Here is a 16,335-nt window from a genome sequence, read left to right as displayed (position 1 = left end):
ATATATTTTAAAATTGAGATAATACTCAATTCTGAATGTATTCAAAATTAAATCAAGTAAAGGAAATTTTTATAAAATGAGTGAGCAATAGCACTTATTAATATCCACAATTCAGAGAAAAAATCAATTTACCTTTCAATTGTAATTGTAATAATGACAAAATAAACCGTCTCCCTCGAAGAATGACATTTCTTTATTCCTATTTGTCTTTGTAAATTTTTAAAATAAACTCATTGAAAATTTATCAATATATCATATAAAAATATTTTTCATATAAATTAATTATAATTCATAATCAAAATCTCACATGAATATGATTTTATATAAGCTAAATGTTATAAATGAGAAAAACCAAATATAATTGAAAGACTAAATAAATATTTCTTTTCAATGTTTTTGTAAATATAAACATGTTAATTGAGAAGTGAGAAGAAAATTTGTCCTATGGTTCTTAAACTATGCAATGACAATTGACAACAAAGGTACACGAAATAAAAATAATAAGCTTATCAATTAAATAATCATATATATATTAATTATGAAAATGACTACTTAACAATAAAGACGATTCTTGTGACTAAATAATGATTTTTATTTATTTATTTTTAATTTTTGTAGGGGAGGGGACTAACGAGTGCTGATTAGACAAACTTTTATTATTTATCACCAATTAATTATCCATGCAATAAAAATAAGGATTAGATTTAGACGTTAAATTTTAAATAGGTAGCCTTAAAATTTGTGAGTTACAATAAAAAATATTAATTATGGGCTTTTAACTATTAAATATACTATTATAAGAATCAGTTTTCAAATATTTTTAGATGAACACGGTACACAGGCTCTTCTTAGCCCTGCAATTATAAACAAGAGACATGGTGTGACTTTTTGTTAACACTTTGATTTGTGATGCAAGGAAGTTGAATTTTGCGAAAAATGACAATTTATATAAGAGTATATAGTTTTTGTTGCTAATCTATTTAAATTATGTATTAGTATTTCTTTCATCCCTGTAAATTTATTCAAGTTTATCTACTAATATAAACTTTTAATGTGATTAAGCAAAACTCTCTTACGATTTTATCGATTTTATGTGCATGAATAAAATTTTGCGAAGAATTTTACGCTAAAATGAAAGGCCTTTGGAAAGAAATTGATGCCCTTAACCCTCGTACGATTTGTTCTTATAACGGCCTTTGGGATGAATGTTATAGTTAGATTCAACAAAAGACTAGACTTATACAATGCCTTATGAAGCTTGACATCAAATATCATTAAACTAGGAGTATATAGCATCTTAATGCAAGAACAAAAGCATCAAGAGATCAACAAAGGAAGCCATGAAAATGATCAAGAAAATTTTTTGGCATTTAAAGGTCAATATTATGGGAACAGAGAACCAACCCAATTCTAAGGACATGGATTCAATTTTTTTGGACTCTAAGAGTTGGACCTCAAATCTAATAGAAATTAGAGTCCTGATCCAAAACCTAGAAATTTAAGGTCTAAAGGTTCAAATAACACTATTTATTCATCACTTTTAATTTGTGATTAGTTCTTAATTTAAAAGTTGAAACATAGTCAAGTGAAATCTTGTTTGATTCGTCTTATTGCAATGATAATTAAATATTAAATTTTTATAATTTTTTATTATATATAATTAGAGATATTAAGAATTAAATTCGTGCATTGAATTGCGTAAAAAGACATATTGCAAGTAAATTGAAACGGAAGAAGTACATATACATAATTCACAACAGAGGGTATACTTCCACTCAGCATGAAAAATATTTGAACTTTCAAAAGCAGTAAATATTAATGAATTATAGTGCCATGTTCATAATTATGTATTCGTAGACCCTCTACTTTCGGAGAACACCCCCTATTTCCGCCCAAAATACCTTCTCGAGAAGCCTTTTGGCTTTTACACAGCATAAATGAGCTTCATTTGGTTGAGCCTATTTATACAAGAGTACATTTATACATCAAGGAAAATACGAATAAGAATTTGAACTATCAATTCTAGTACCACCGATAATTTTTGTTTTCTAAAGAGGTTAAATATTTTCCTGCAAAATCGCAAACAATATCTCGCCCATCGTCTTCTCAGGCATCTCACCATTATCCACCACCACTGTATCAGATTCTAAAACAGCAGCATCTAAAACTAACTTCCGTTTTGCAATCTGGTAAACATTTTCATCTACGGTATCTTTTGTCACCAATCTGGAGAGACAAAGGATCTAATTTAGTTTCTCAACAAGAGAGTTAAAGAACTTTGATGATTTTAACAAATCAGAAACAACTTTAACCTGTAAATGGTAACCGGTTTTGTCTGGCCGATACGATGACAGCGATCTTCAGCTTGTCGGTCAATTTGCGGGTTAAAATCCATATCATGAATGATGACAGTATCTGCTCCAGTGAGGTTCAAACCTTGACCTCCAGCTCGAGTGGACAGCAAGCATGCAAATATTGAAGTATCGTTATTGAACGTGTCGACTATGGTTTGTCTTTCAGTCACCTGTGTGCTGCAATAACAAAATTTACTATTAGCACAGAAATCATCTGAGCAGCTGTTCCATGACATACCGGAATTTAAATGAAACACCAGATGGAACAGGGAGAGGCCTTTTACCTTCCATCAAGACGTGTGTATGTGACTCCAATCACATCTAATGCCCACTCCAAGATATCAAGCATTGATGTCCACTGGCTAAAAATAAGAACACGATGGCCATCTCTTTTCAAGGAAGGGAGAAGTCTAGTCAATTCCTGTATCACCGTGTGTTACCAGCAATTAGCATAAGAAGAGCATTGACCTAATCTAAATAGTGTTATGGAGACTTTTATTTTATATTAGCTAAAAAAGTAACAGTAAAGAGCATTTTGATTAAAGGCTGTCCAGGTTCACTCTGTGGTAATGTCCACTCAAGTCATGCTTCCCATAATTCATCTTCCATAACTAAAACGCAAAATTTCCCTTAAAATGTATGGATTGGTTTGTACGGGATACAGAGTACAAAGGTAAAGAGCAAAGGAAAACAAAACAAATATATTAAGATTCACCATAAATCTATTGTTTTGAGAAAGAGGGGTGGGGGGGGGGGGGGGGGGTGGAGGAATTCTAGATTTACCTGGCATTTTGCAGACATTACAACCTGTTTATCCCGAAGGATTCCCTTGATACCATAGTTATACAGGAGCTGCAACACAAAAGTTTGATAAACTTAAATGACATGATCAGCAAAATATAGCAGGTTTAGATTCTGAAGCACAAGGCATCAAGCAAATAATAAAACATAGTTGAATTCAAAGTAGTAATAAATATTAGCAATGTAATTAGCTACACCAAATGCTGTTGCAGCTATCCAATATTGCAAAAGACAAATAGCAATGAGAATTACCCTATGAATAGAAAAGTCACTGTAACCCTTCATTTCATCTATTACTCTGTCCAGTGTACATTCATGACCAAACACGCCCATTGGGTACAACTTCTTGGCGAAACGAACAATATCCGCATCTTTGTAAATACGCCTCACCAGTAAAGGATGATTTGCAATCTGTAAGCAACATGACGGAAACACAAACTCCTGTTATAACTAACAACTCGTGATTTAAAAGAAATCACCTTGTCAGAGTTCAAATGAAGTAGGAAGAAATTTTGGGGATTGCAAACGAAATTTGTTGACAGAAATCGAAGGAATGTGATTAAATTATGTAATAGATTAATTATTCTATTTTAGAAGAAAATTATTTCCCATTCTTACTCCTACATGCCACATGTAGGGAACACAATCGGATCAGGAAATAGAAGGAATGCAATTAAAATACATAACTACTAAGTCTCTCTTTGTAGGGATCTCTCTTTCTGGGGGCTCACTATTTGGGGGTTTATTTGACTTCGTGCATTCCTCTTTACCACCTCTTTGGAGGGGAACGGGTATAATTTGTCCACTATCTTCTCCCCCTGAACCCTAACTTTGTGCTAGATAATGGGTTGATAACAATGACTATGACTACTAAGTTAGAAGGAAATTATTTGTCACTCCTACATGCTTAAACATAAAACTCAGCACCACTCTCAAACTCAAATACCAAAATCAAAAGCCCTTTCCCATGAATCAAACATGGGTTTATAGAAACTAGCCCATCATTTTCATATCCATTTTTGCATCCCCATGTATAAATAGGCCATAAAAAGTATTATCGCAAACAAAACCTATGCATCATGCAGTAACAATTGTAGTAATAAAGGGGTGACTAGCCACAAAAAGCACCTTGCGAAATTGTACAAAATAATTTGAAAGCTGACGGCGAGGAAGAACTTGCATAACAGTATTAGAATCAAGGCCATTGCTTTTAGGCGCACGAGCAAGTGACACCGCACGATACTCTTCAATGGCTTCTTTATAAGCATCATCATGTTCTTTTCCCATGCAAACAATCTGAACCTGCATCACCATCATTCAAAATTTAAAAAATTGATGACAAATGAGCTGTATTAGAAAATACAATAACAATGCCAAAACTGAACGAAGAATTAATCCCTCTATTTTCATCTTAAAAAAAATTCATCTATATTGAACATTAACAATTATTTTACTCAAAAAACATTAACCATTAATCTCTCATGATATGGACACAAAAAAAATTACATATCTGCTGTTATTTGGTTAAGATGAATCGTCTCAGAGCTACCGTCTATCAGTGTGACCCAGAGAGCCAAGCTGATAGAGGCACCAGGACAGAAGGGATAAAGGTAAAGAGAAATCCTATTTACAAGCCCCCTCACTTGGTAGGTAGGACTCAAGCCTCAGAACTTGTGATCATAAGTGGAATACCCACGAAGTGAACCTAACATAACGGATGTACTGTTAGATTCATATAGTTAAGTGAACAAGCTCAAAACATACCCGCTGCTCTTTTTGTACAAGCTGCTGCATTACATCAGATTTCAAGCGCCTTAAAATAAATGGACCTAAAATAGACTTCATACGAGCAATCAATTCGTAATCATCAGAACTCAACAGCTTTTTCAAATCTACATCCTCTGTAGCAAACAGGTCAGGTAGCATGAACTCCAACATTGACCACAACTCCTGCAGCAGAACAACACCACAGAGGCATTACGGTACCAATAAGGATAATTATACAAGAATTAGTAATAAGGAAATATCAAAAGAATCTATCTAAAGCAGCATGCACCAATCATAGTTGAGGAATACTGGTAGAATTGAAAGCAGAAAAACTGAAAATGGTAGAGATGGTTTAATTGTTCCATGAACATAGGCATTTTATGCATAAGATTCACTTGTTTGTAGGTTTTAGACTTGAGCATAATTTATGGAGATACTTGTAATATAACAAGATGTGCCTACCCAAAAACAATGAGATGTTCCCCAACATTTGATTTCTACAACAATGACAAAACCTTAATCTCAAAAGATTAGGGCCGGCTACAAAATTAGATTTCTAGCAAAACAAAAAAGTTCGCATAAGACATTCACTACACATTAGCCAAGTATGACCTTACACCAATTACTCTATCAATCCTCCTAGTCAAGAACTGTGTTTTAAAAAGTGCTATGAGGTGCACCTAGGCGCAAGGCGCTAAGAGGCAATCAGTCTGGAGGCTCTTCAAGAATGTGCCTTTTTGGCACCTCGCGCGCCTTTTGCGCCACTTGAAATAACCCTCAATTAGTAGTTTATTGTACGGAAAAAAAAAATATGCCCCCCTTTCTTGTCCTAAAGTGATCGAGGAGTGAGAAACAAAAGAGTAAAGATTGTTGCTTTACCTTGAAGTACCTCCATATCCTCCTCTCCACCTAGGTAATGTTTTCTCCCTTCTTTCTTTCTTTCTCTCTCTTGTTAATTTCTTCTTCTTCCTTGACTTCTCTCTCATTTGGTCTTTCCTCGGTGTATCCCTCTCCACTTTATTTCGATTCATTTTGTAAAAGAGTAAAGGTTACTATAGCTTTTTCTTTTATTGTTTTAATGGATGATGATGATGAAAAAGAGAAGGATATAAGTGATGACGAGAATTATACAGGAGACGGTGAAGATGCTTATGAGGAAAATAATTTTGATTAGGATTTTTAGTGTTTGGTTAAGAGTGCCACAAAATATTTCAAGTATCAAGAACCATTGTTTGCGTTTTTCTACCTTTGTCTTTGTTTTAGTTTTAATTTTATTTCTTAACTCAGGACTCATGTTATCGACTTATTGTATGACTTTATGTGCTTAAATAGTGTTTATCTTACTTATATGTTATTATAATATGAAATTCATGTTATTTAAAGTATTAAATATGATTTAAAATTGATTTTGGAGCTTTTAGCAAAACTGTGCGCCTGACATACTAAGAGTTCGCACCTTCACCTCATGCCTCGGAAAAAATGACCTTTGGCGCCTTGGTGCGGCTTGTGCCTCTAAAAACTAAGGTCAAGAAGTAATCAATTTGGGTAGTACTCCATTTCTACAAGTTACCAAATTAAATACACACAGTTTATACCAAATTAACTGAAATAGTTAAGTTGAGTAAAATTAACAAGAGTGAATTGCATCTATTTCCTGATAAATATCTTCAATAAATCAAAAATCTTATGAAAGCCGAACAGAATCAACAAGAGTGAATTGCACATCAACTGTTCAATATACTAGCAAACCCAAATCCAGATAGAGCTAATTGACCCTATTGCCAGCAAAATGATGTTTAAAAAATAAAATAAATGTAAATAGACAATAGCCATCACCAATAACATACATGTAAATCATTCTGTAGTGGAGTTCCAGTGAGCATCAAACGCTGCTTTGCATTTTTCGCAACTGTCATCAAATTTTTCCATCTATAGCTGTTTTTATCTTTAAGCGCATGGGCCTCGTCCATCAGCACACAGCTCCATCTCCATCTTTTCAGAATTTTACGGTCATCTTTCTGTTGTGCGCTAATGCCATGATATGAATCATAATTAGAATATGTCCATAATGTAAAAAGCTGAAACCTTAGAGAGATTATTAACACCTGTGCCGTTCAAAAAGCGAGTAGCAGACAAGTAGAACATTAAATGGAGGTGGCAATCCAGATTTAGCCAAAGAGCTCAACTCTTTGGCATATGCAGCTCTACCAGCTCCATGAAATTGCAACACAGAAAATGTCGGACACCACTTTGCAAGTTCTCTTTCCCAATTCTCTAAGACAGAAGCCGGACATACAATTAAATGTGGGCCAGGATCATTTTGCAAGTGGTTCAGCAACATCAAATATGTTATGGCCTGAAAGGTAGGGAACACAGTTAAATATAAATCAAGAAAAGTACAGCATACAATTTCATACAAAACAAACAGCAATACCTGAACTGTCTTTCCCAAACCCATCTCATCAGCCAATATAGCTGCATGTCAAAACAAGCAATTAAAAATAAGTAGTATGGACAAAGAAAACAAACTAAGAAGATTTTCGCGCTATACTAATTAATACCTAAAGTATTCTATTTTACAAAGACTGTTACAAATGGCAAATCATACACACACTAGCAACTCATCAAAGAACTTATGTTTACATAATTTGTTAGAATGGATCTAAAACCTCAGTCCTAATACCCAAATAAAGTATAATTCTTTGTCCAACCCAAAGCCTAAAAAACTGGTAGGCGTATCATATTACCGGATATCCTAGCTCTAGAAGTTATAATGGAGATGCAAGAAGACAGCATTAGCAGCCAGAAATAGAGAGAGACATGGAAAAAAAACAAAAAGCAGTTACAGATGCGTTTGCGGAAACGATCGCAGTGTTGTGGAAAATGGCTATAACGGAGAAATAACGCCAATTGCGGCCAATTTGGTGTGCTTTTTGAAAAAAAAAAATCACATAAGGGGAGTGTTGAACTTATAATTGCATTTTTGTTGTTGAAGCACTTTTATTATGCAATACTATGCAACTAGCTATTATAATTACCATATTTGAGATTCTTTTACTATATAATAAATTAACTTATTAGTTATTAGTTAATTATTTTGTTAATCAACTAAAATTATGAGTAACAACAATTTAAGTGATCGTAATAATTAAGTTAATGAGTATTAATGAAATTTGAACGGGAAGATAAACAGCTTTGTAACGATTAAATATCGTTATAACGGTAAAATAACGAGTTACACGTTACGTAACGGTCAACGCGAGACCGTGAAATTTCAGCACTATTATATAGCGAGATTAAACGTCGTGGCAACTTTCAAACAGGCTATATGACGGGCGTTATGTAACGTAACAGGGGAGTTTTTAGTCCATGGAGAGAGAGGGAGAGAAAGAATCATTATGTAGCTACACTATAAATTAAGACCACTTGAGCAGCCATTGTCAAAACTTATATAATGTCATTAAGCTTATAGAAATTCGTTGTCCATTATTTGAACTCTGAAGTGATTTTTAAGAGTAAATTAAACTCAAATAGCCCTCTCTAATGCTGACAATGGTGGAGTAAGGGGTGGGGATGGGAATTTGTAGTAAGTTATACTATGCAAAAAATGAGCAAGAATGTAACAATAGGAAATAGGAAAGAAGATTGTAATGATATTGTTTTACATAAATGGGCAAAGCAAGTTAGCTCGACATTCCATATTTTGTAAGAAACACTTTTGTCAATACAAGAATGATTCTCTTCATCCCCACTTCATTATCATTATATATATACAAAAATATGAGGATGTCTTCCTCTGTAAGAAATAACAAACTCTCCCCATAACAAATTTTTCACTCCCCAAGTAATTAATTAACAAAACCAAAATATTCTTACTAAAGAATTCTTTACTTATCGTTATTGCCCTCTTCCCCTTGTGAGTAAATCTTCCATTCATCAAATAACACCCTCCATTCAGTTTACCCAAGCTGAGGGCAACAAAGGTTTATCTTCAAGATACATCCTAATCCATTCGAACAAGGATCCAAAATTGAAGGAAAACAAAGGTAGATGGAATTATTATACCACCTAAATAGTTTATTTACATCAATGGGAGGTTAGAATAGCCAAGTGACTCATTTTACTCATCCAAAATATATGTTAGAACGAAGACAACAAAGGAGGCAAACCAGGATATATGGACCATTAAGAACCACAGTGTAAAAACAAGATCACATAGCATCGTATCGCATTGAAAAGGTTTAAAATAAACCAATATTTCCTGCATTTTAAAGGTGACAAAAAACAGCTTTTTGGGTCATTTCAAGAAATACCTCATACTTTTGACTGATATTTAATGTTACAATAATCATATCACTTCTGTTATCACATCACTGTCTCATTACCGCGATCACAATCGTTACAACAATTTCACCTGTTTTAAGAGCGTTGTTGATTCTTACACCCTTAGTTTGAAAAAGTTCACCTAAGCCAAGCACTTTGGGCAATCGATGAGCTAAAACGCCTTAATATGGCTAGGCTAGGCATTTCCTTAGGTGAGTGTCTCAAGAGTACTTATCTTATGGTCTTACCCTTAAAAGAGACACATTTTATGTCTTCTATCCTCTTCTATACTTTTTCTTTGCCTAGATTTTTCGTATTTTTCTTTAGAGATTTGTTAAAGATAACTTTTTTCCTGTTTTTGGGGCGCCTACTCACACCCAAAGATAGGAGCCTAGGTTGTGACTCTTAAAGCCTTAGGGCGCATCGAGCTTTTTAAGACTAAGCTTAAATCTCACAAGTGTTAGAGGCTTCTAAAAGATCTTCCCAAAATTTTCAGCATTTGTTTGTTTGGTGTCATAGCATAACAACACTTTACTTTAAAACAATTTTCCATATCTATGCCCCAAATGCATCTAGCTATTCAAAATATGTTTTGATCATAAGAGTTGTAGGATCCTACGAGTCTGATAGACATGTGTAATGTATGAAGAGTATTTCCCTTCATGATAAGTTGCACCAAACTGATATGTCGAGTCATTCATGAAGCAATTCTTAATTGTTAAACTAGTGAAACCTAGTTTAACACTTTAACAATATTTTGCTTCATCATAATTGATACCACCACACTATCCCATCACTAAATCTAAGTACTAGCTAATATTTAATATTAGCATAAATCATTTTATAATTAATAAAGAAATAACTTTTCGAAAACAACCCAAAATCATAGTGCAAAAAGAGTGGTTTGAATCTCAGTGTAGATAACGATTTGAAATAGCAATTGTAGTCAATATGGATGGTTTCACATGTTGTAGCCTATATCTTGGTGGCAATAAGCTCAAAAACCTTCATGATACGGTCACAACTTGCGAAACAGTGATGTGGGTGATATTTTCCAATATGCCAAAAACTAAAAACTAGAACATTCGAATGATTAATGCTGGCATGTATTAGCTACATAAGATCTCAAGTAAACTTAAAGAACTCAAATGAATTTGTAGTTTATAACTCAACAATAAGCCTTACATGTAATATCTCACCAATCATTTGGCTACATGAAACATTCTTCGGCTCCAGTGAGAATTTACACCAAATTAGAAATACAGTCAATGCAGGGCTTGGATTACATCATGAATTTTCAGGACCCTAGCAATTGATAAACACTCCAAACTGACTCTCATTCAGTTAACTTCGATTGTTGAATCAACCCCTAAATAGAGTCTAAACATCGCAACAATAACACTAAGTCTAAAATCATAGACGATTTTTTTAAAAAAAATTACTACCAATTATCAATCGAATACAATAACTAAAATAAGTGAAACAAAGACATAGCCTTTCTGACACTTTCACAATATGACATCTTCTTAACACCTAAAATGTCTTAACTCGTACACGATTTCCAAACTAGTGAAAGTGACTTCAAATAAATTTTCCGAAAGAAAGGAAACAAAGTAAATGAGAATAAAAATCCTATGCAAAGCATTATGAGTATAGAAACTTGCATAGAAAAAGGGACAGCAATATGAACAGAGAGCTTTGTGCTCATTGGCAAAACTAAAAGGTTTAAGTAACAACATAAATACAACTCTTGTACGAATCAAGTAATTGGAGAAAAAGGGGTAAAAAAGGAGTGATTTATCGGAAATTGGAAGAAATGTGTAGATGGAAGGAAATGATAAGTTAATATGTGGATGACCATTAATAAAGGACTGTGGGTCATGGCCAAAAATAGACATTAATCTGACCCCAAACCACATAAATTGGGGTACTAGAATGTTGTGAATGTTGTGGTAATCCTTTGGCATGACACATATAACAATATAATGCACACACATCCACAAACACACTCATGTAAACACAAGCACAAACGCTAAGAAGACGTACCATCAAGGCAAAAGCAATCAAATGAAATAGGCTTTGACATTCAATAAAATGCTTGGAAAGCACTACTTAGTAGAGTCACGAGGGATATGAATTATCTTTATTCCACATGCTCTATTAAATGAATATACAAATTGCACGCGACGGATTTTATAAAAAGAACCTGAGTCTTGTATGCACAAAGTAACTAGAAAATGTAAAACTATATAAGTAAATGCTTCTCACCTCCACCTATCTTCTTGTGATTCAACAACAAAAGAAAGTTAACCCCAACAAGCTGGTAGGGCTTGAGAAAAGGCTGGAAATCTGAATTATCTGCTCCATGTGCTGCATTGATATCATCCTAATGTACAAGCAACATGAAAGATGAAATAAAGGAACAGCCAAAACAAAAAATCTTAAATTATATCAAAAGAGTGATTTTCAAACGACAAGTTAAATGCAAAAAAACATATATAAGTTAACAAATCAATAACAAGCTTCCTAAATGCCATTGCCAGATAGAGGTCCATTGCCTACATTCAAAACAAATGCATTTCCAATTACTACTCACAACACCCACAAATCAAAAAATTTCTACTTACACGTGCTGGAAATTTAACGCTGGAAAATACAAGCCATCCATCTTATTCAGAAACCAATGCATTGGCAAAACACTAGTTGTAACACTAAACTAGAATTTTTTGCTAAAACTTAAGTGATTGCATGCTGAAAGTAACTTGGTGTCTAAGTCTTTTCTCTAGTGTCATTAATTGACACCAAAGGTGTAAACCATAAGATGAGTTAATTTTCATATGTGATCTTTAAATTAACTTGAAGAGAAAGTACTCATAGGTATTTCCCTTATTGAGATAGGAGACTAATAAGTAAAAATTTTCTTGACTAAACTTAAATAATTCCCATAATTAATGTTAGAATATTCAAATGTAAGAAAGGTCCAAGTTAAAATACCGCTGACCAAGTTGACTTAAATTCTACTTTAAATTTCCTCTTTCATGAACATTAATATCTTAATCAGACCATGTTCATCAAAAAACTATGTGATTCAAGTGGTGTAACCTCAATTCTAGTCCCTTTTCTTCCTATTTGTGAATTTCATTTAGACTTGGCTTGTCATCATGATGTTAAAACTGATTCAGCACCGAACTTGAGAATCAGATATTGTCTCAGGCAGATAGCAAGTACCACTTTTAAGAGAAGATCTTAGGTTCAATTCTCACCTAGTCCTCCCCATTCTATAAACATCAGCACCTACACTTATCAATTATAAACATCTTTCTATGTGACTAGTCATCTTAAAGAATTATAATGCCAGATTTTTCTATTCTTCACCATTACAAAAAAAACAACCTCAACATTAAACACTTCCTTACACGACAACCACCATGATTACTTGCCCTAGCCCATCATCTAATCTAAACACATAATCCCAAAATGTATATGTTTTCAACTCTACAACAAAAACAACAATGCCAAAGCCTTACTATCAATACATGTTATCAACCATATTGCTCGAAATAAAATAACTACTAGTTTGATCGGTCATCACCCTAATAATTGTACATTGTTATTTGTTAAACAAAATAGCAATCACTTTAATAGCTTCAAAGAACATCATATAACATTAATAAATAAATTAAGGTGTGTAAAAGAAAGGATGTACATGAAAAAAAAGAAGGTAATAACTAATAAGGACATGATTACAAGAAACAAGCAAGCAATGCTTCTCCTATCTCTAATCTCAAAGGAGCCAAAGATAATAGTTCTTTTGTTATGGATTTTACTAAACAACACAAGGAAAAGATTGCGTACATTTGTTCTCTCCGAACATTACCTAGACGAAAGACATTTAATGGCGTTAGTAAAATAAAAAAAAGAGTCCCACTCTCAAGGCTACTAACCTATAGGGAATTCGTAAGGCTTAAGGGGATTTAGTTTCAATCCTGTACTACACTACTACTTGCGCACAATATATACTCTAAAGAAAATCCCTTTCATAAAAAGGAGGTCTTCTTACAAAGAATATTCTCAAAAACATTTAAGAACTTTTCCCAAACAAACTCCAAGGAAAGCCAAAAAAATTTTGAAAGCAATACAACATATTAACATCTTACTTCATTGGAATATAAGATAACTTACCACCTATTATCTCATCAATGCTACTTTATAGTCACTCAAAAAAGATAGTTATGCCATTAGAAACTAGGCATAAGCCAATCTCAATCTAAAAAACAAATGAAGTGAAGTTTACTTATGAAAAGATGAGTGAAATTCTGGCCCCAACCATTCATCTAATTAATTAAACCTAAGACAAAGTCACTCAAATAAGTATCAATGCTATACATAATCACTCAAAAAAAATCAAGCTTTTCATTGTTAAGGGCTTATATAAACCACAAACACAAAGTTAAAGTCCAATGCAATTATTCTAATTGTCTTATAACCAAAAGACAAAGTCCTATGTAACTCACTCACATAGAAGGTATTTGGTTTAGCGAAGACATGTTCTTTGGAAAACAATTCCCCTATAAACTATTTACCCATGAAAAATGCATATATTAATTTATTGATTTCCTTTTGTTACATTTGATAGAAAATTCTTATTAAAAATGGAAATGTTGGAGATGGAAGAACCTTCTAATTTTGGAGAAAAATGTTCCCAAAATGATGGAAAACACTTTTACAAGCAAGTTTTCCATTTCCTTGTTGAATCAAACAATAGAACATGGGGACAGTTGTTTGTTTTCCCCAACCCATAGTCACAATGAAACAAGCTTTTCATTACTAATGCCTCACATAAACTCGAACACGAAGTCAAGCTCCAATACTCCAATGCAATCATTTACAATGTCATACATATACCTTGAACAAGAATTCAAATCTTAATCCAAAAAAACTCAGCTAAAATCAACAAGAGTTACACTTCAACTCTTTATACAAACGCCATCAACTTTGAAACAGACCATCTACAAAAACAAAAATTTAAAAATCAACCTCGAAACATACTTCATTTTTAAATGGAAACACTTTGACTTTTGTTTAGTGACTTATGTTTAACAAAGTATATAGTCACGTCTCAAATTTATATTTTTCATTAAATTTGCTTTTTATATAAAAGTAAAAAAAATTATTTATGTATAACTGAAGTCAGTCTGAAGATATTAGATGTCTAGAAATGTGCATTGGTAGAGTGTTTTCAGAAAATATATCCATTAAAAGAAACCAGGGGCAGTATTATTTTAAGAACATAATTCTTCATTAAAACCTTACCTGAGTAACAATTCTCACAGAAGAAGAATCAACCTCAGAATAACGATCAGTAGCCGTCATAGACAACTCCTTTCGAAGCTCAGCAGAAATTTTACCACATTTCTGCAACGCTTTCCCAACCACATCCTCCTCTTCCTTCTCCAAAAATTCTTCTTCATCTTCATCATCATCGTCATCAGTTAAATCAAACATCTCCATTTCTTCCTCTTCTTCAATGTCTGATTTCACTTCAACAACTTCCTGCAACTCCTCGTATTCATCCTCCTCATCATCATCAACAATAAACCTTCGTCCGCGGCTAGAAGTACGGCTAGTAACCAAATCAGCATCGTCGTCCTCCAAAACGTCGTCATGGTGCTCCAAATCGTCTTCACCTTCCGACGGAGGAACGTAGTCTTCGTCGCCATCATCAGTGAGATCGATTGGAGTTGATCGAGAATTCTTGAAAGAGAAGGATTCGATTGTAGGTTTAGTGGAAGAAGATGAAGAAGTAGAGTTGAGGACTTTTGAGGGTTTGAATTTGTGCTTCTCCCATTCTTCGTCGGATATTTCGTCGAACGTTCGCTTCATTGAAGAGAGCGAAAGGAAGAAGAATGAGAAAAAGCGCCAAATATTGGGGAGTGGTTTTGGGGGAAATGAAGAGACTATTACGAGTGCAGTGACCAGCGAAGGGTTATTATTTAGTTGTTTGGCGTTTGCGAAGGAGGAGAGATAATGTGAATATGCATGTGAGCGAGTAACTGAGAATGTGTAGAGTTATGGGTGGTTTCTCGTGCCACATTTCTATTTTTCGGCCCGAATGAGCTCGTGAAAATGCGAGAAATAATAAGAGCATAGTCTATGCTATTTTCCCGTGTACTTAAATGATGCATTTTTAATGGGCAATGGGCCGTTTGACTATTAATTGAGTCATAATAATTTTTAATTGATTTATATTTATAATTATTACTAAAATAAAATACAGCTGATGTCATTATTTTTAAAAATTATTTATATGTCACGTTATTAATAAAAATCTATAATTATTACTAAAACAAAACACAGTTGATGTCATTATTTATACAAATTATTTACATGTTTTTTTATTAATAAAAATCTATAACTAATACTAAAACAAAACACAGCTGATGTCATTATTTTTACAAATTATTTACATGTTTTTTTATTAATAAAAATCTATAACTATTACTAAAACAAAACACAGCTGATGTCATTTTTAAATTTTTATTTCATTCTCTTTAATATATACTCTCAAATCTAATTTTGACCTTTATCATAAATTAAAAATTAAATAAATTTACATATATTTTTATCTAAGGCACAAATTTATTCTCTTTAATATAGTTCATCTTTATGTTTTTATTCTACTTATTATTGTCTTTTTTTTCTTAGCATCCCTCACCAAACACCAAAAATAACACAAATTGTTGTGGGAGACGGTCTTTTTGATAGACCATCTCTAATTAGGACGTCCATAAAGAAAAATTTTAAAGTAAGTTACTTGGTAGGCATTAAAGATATTGTAAGTAGACATTTAAAATATTGTAAGTATTGCACGCTTATTCGATAGGTATTATGGATATTGTACGTAAGCATTAAGGATACGGTAAGTAGGTATTCAAAGATTATTTAAGTAGGCATTAAAGATATTATAAGTAGATTAAGAATACTGTAAGTAGGCATTAAAGATCTAGTAATTATGCATTAAGGATGATGTATGTAGGCATTAGGATAACGTACGTAGGCATTCAGAATATAATGCAATAAGTAGGCATTA

The 16,335-nt window shown here is 33.1% G+C and overlaps 1 protein-coding gene across 1 annotated transcript; it reads right to left on the bottom strand.

The window, feature by feature from the left end:
- Positions 1–1,790: 1,790 nt before the first annotated feature.
- On the bottom strand, positions 1,791–15,376 carry LOC130823117 (protein CHROMATIN REMODELING 19). The gene is made up of 12 exons (XM_057687734.1): positions 14,559–15,376; positions 11,514–11,631; positions 7,357–7,397; positions 7,028–7,278; positions 6,770–6,950; positions 4,920–5,105; positions 4,284–4,457; positions 3,408–3,566; positions 3,138–3,206; positions 2,639–2,775; positions 2,313–2,531; positions 1,791–2,226 (listed from the first exon to the last, which is right to left on the bottom strand). Exons 1-12 carry the CDS (start codon positions 15,126–15,128, stop codon positions 2,058–2,060), a joined length of 2,274 nt encoding a protein of 757 aa, XP_057543717.1. The 5' UTR covers positions 15,129–15,376; the 3' UTR covers positions 1,791–2,057.
- Positions 15,377–16,335: the final 959 nt, after the last annotated feature.

This window comes from Amaranthus tricolor, chromosome 9, assembly GCF_026212465.1.
Source record: "Amaranthus tricolor cultivar Red isolate AtriRed21 chromosome 9, ASM2621246v1, whole genome shotgun sequence".
NCBI classification, from domain to species: domain Eukaryota; kingdom Viridiplantae; phylum Streptophyta; class Magnoliopsida; order Caryophyllales; family Amaranthaceae; genus Amaranthus; species Amaranthus tricolor.
This window is presented reverse-complemented; position numbering and strand designations above follow the sequence as displayed.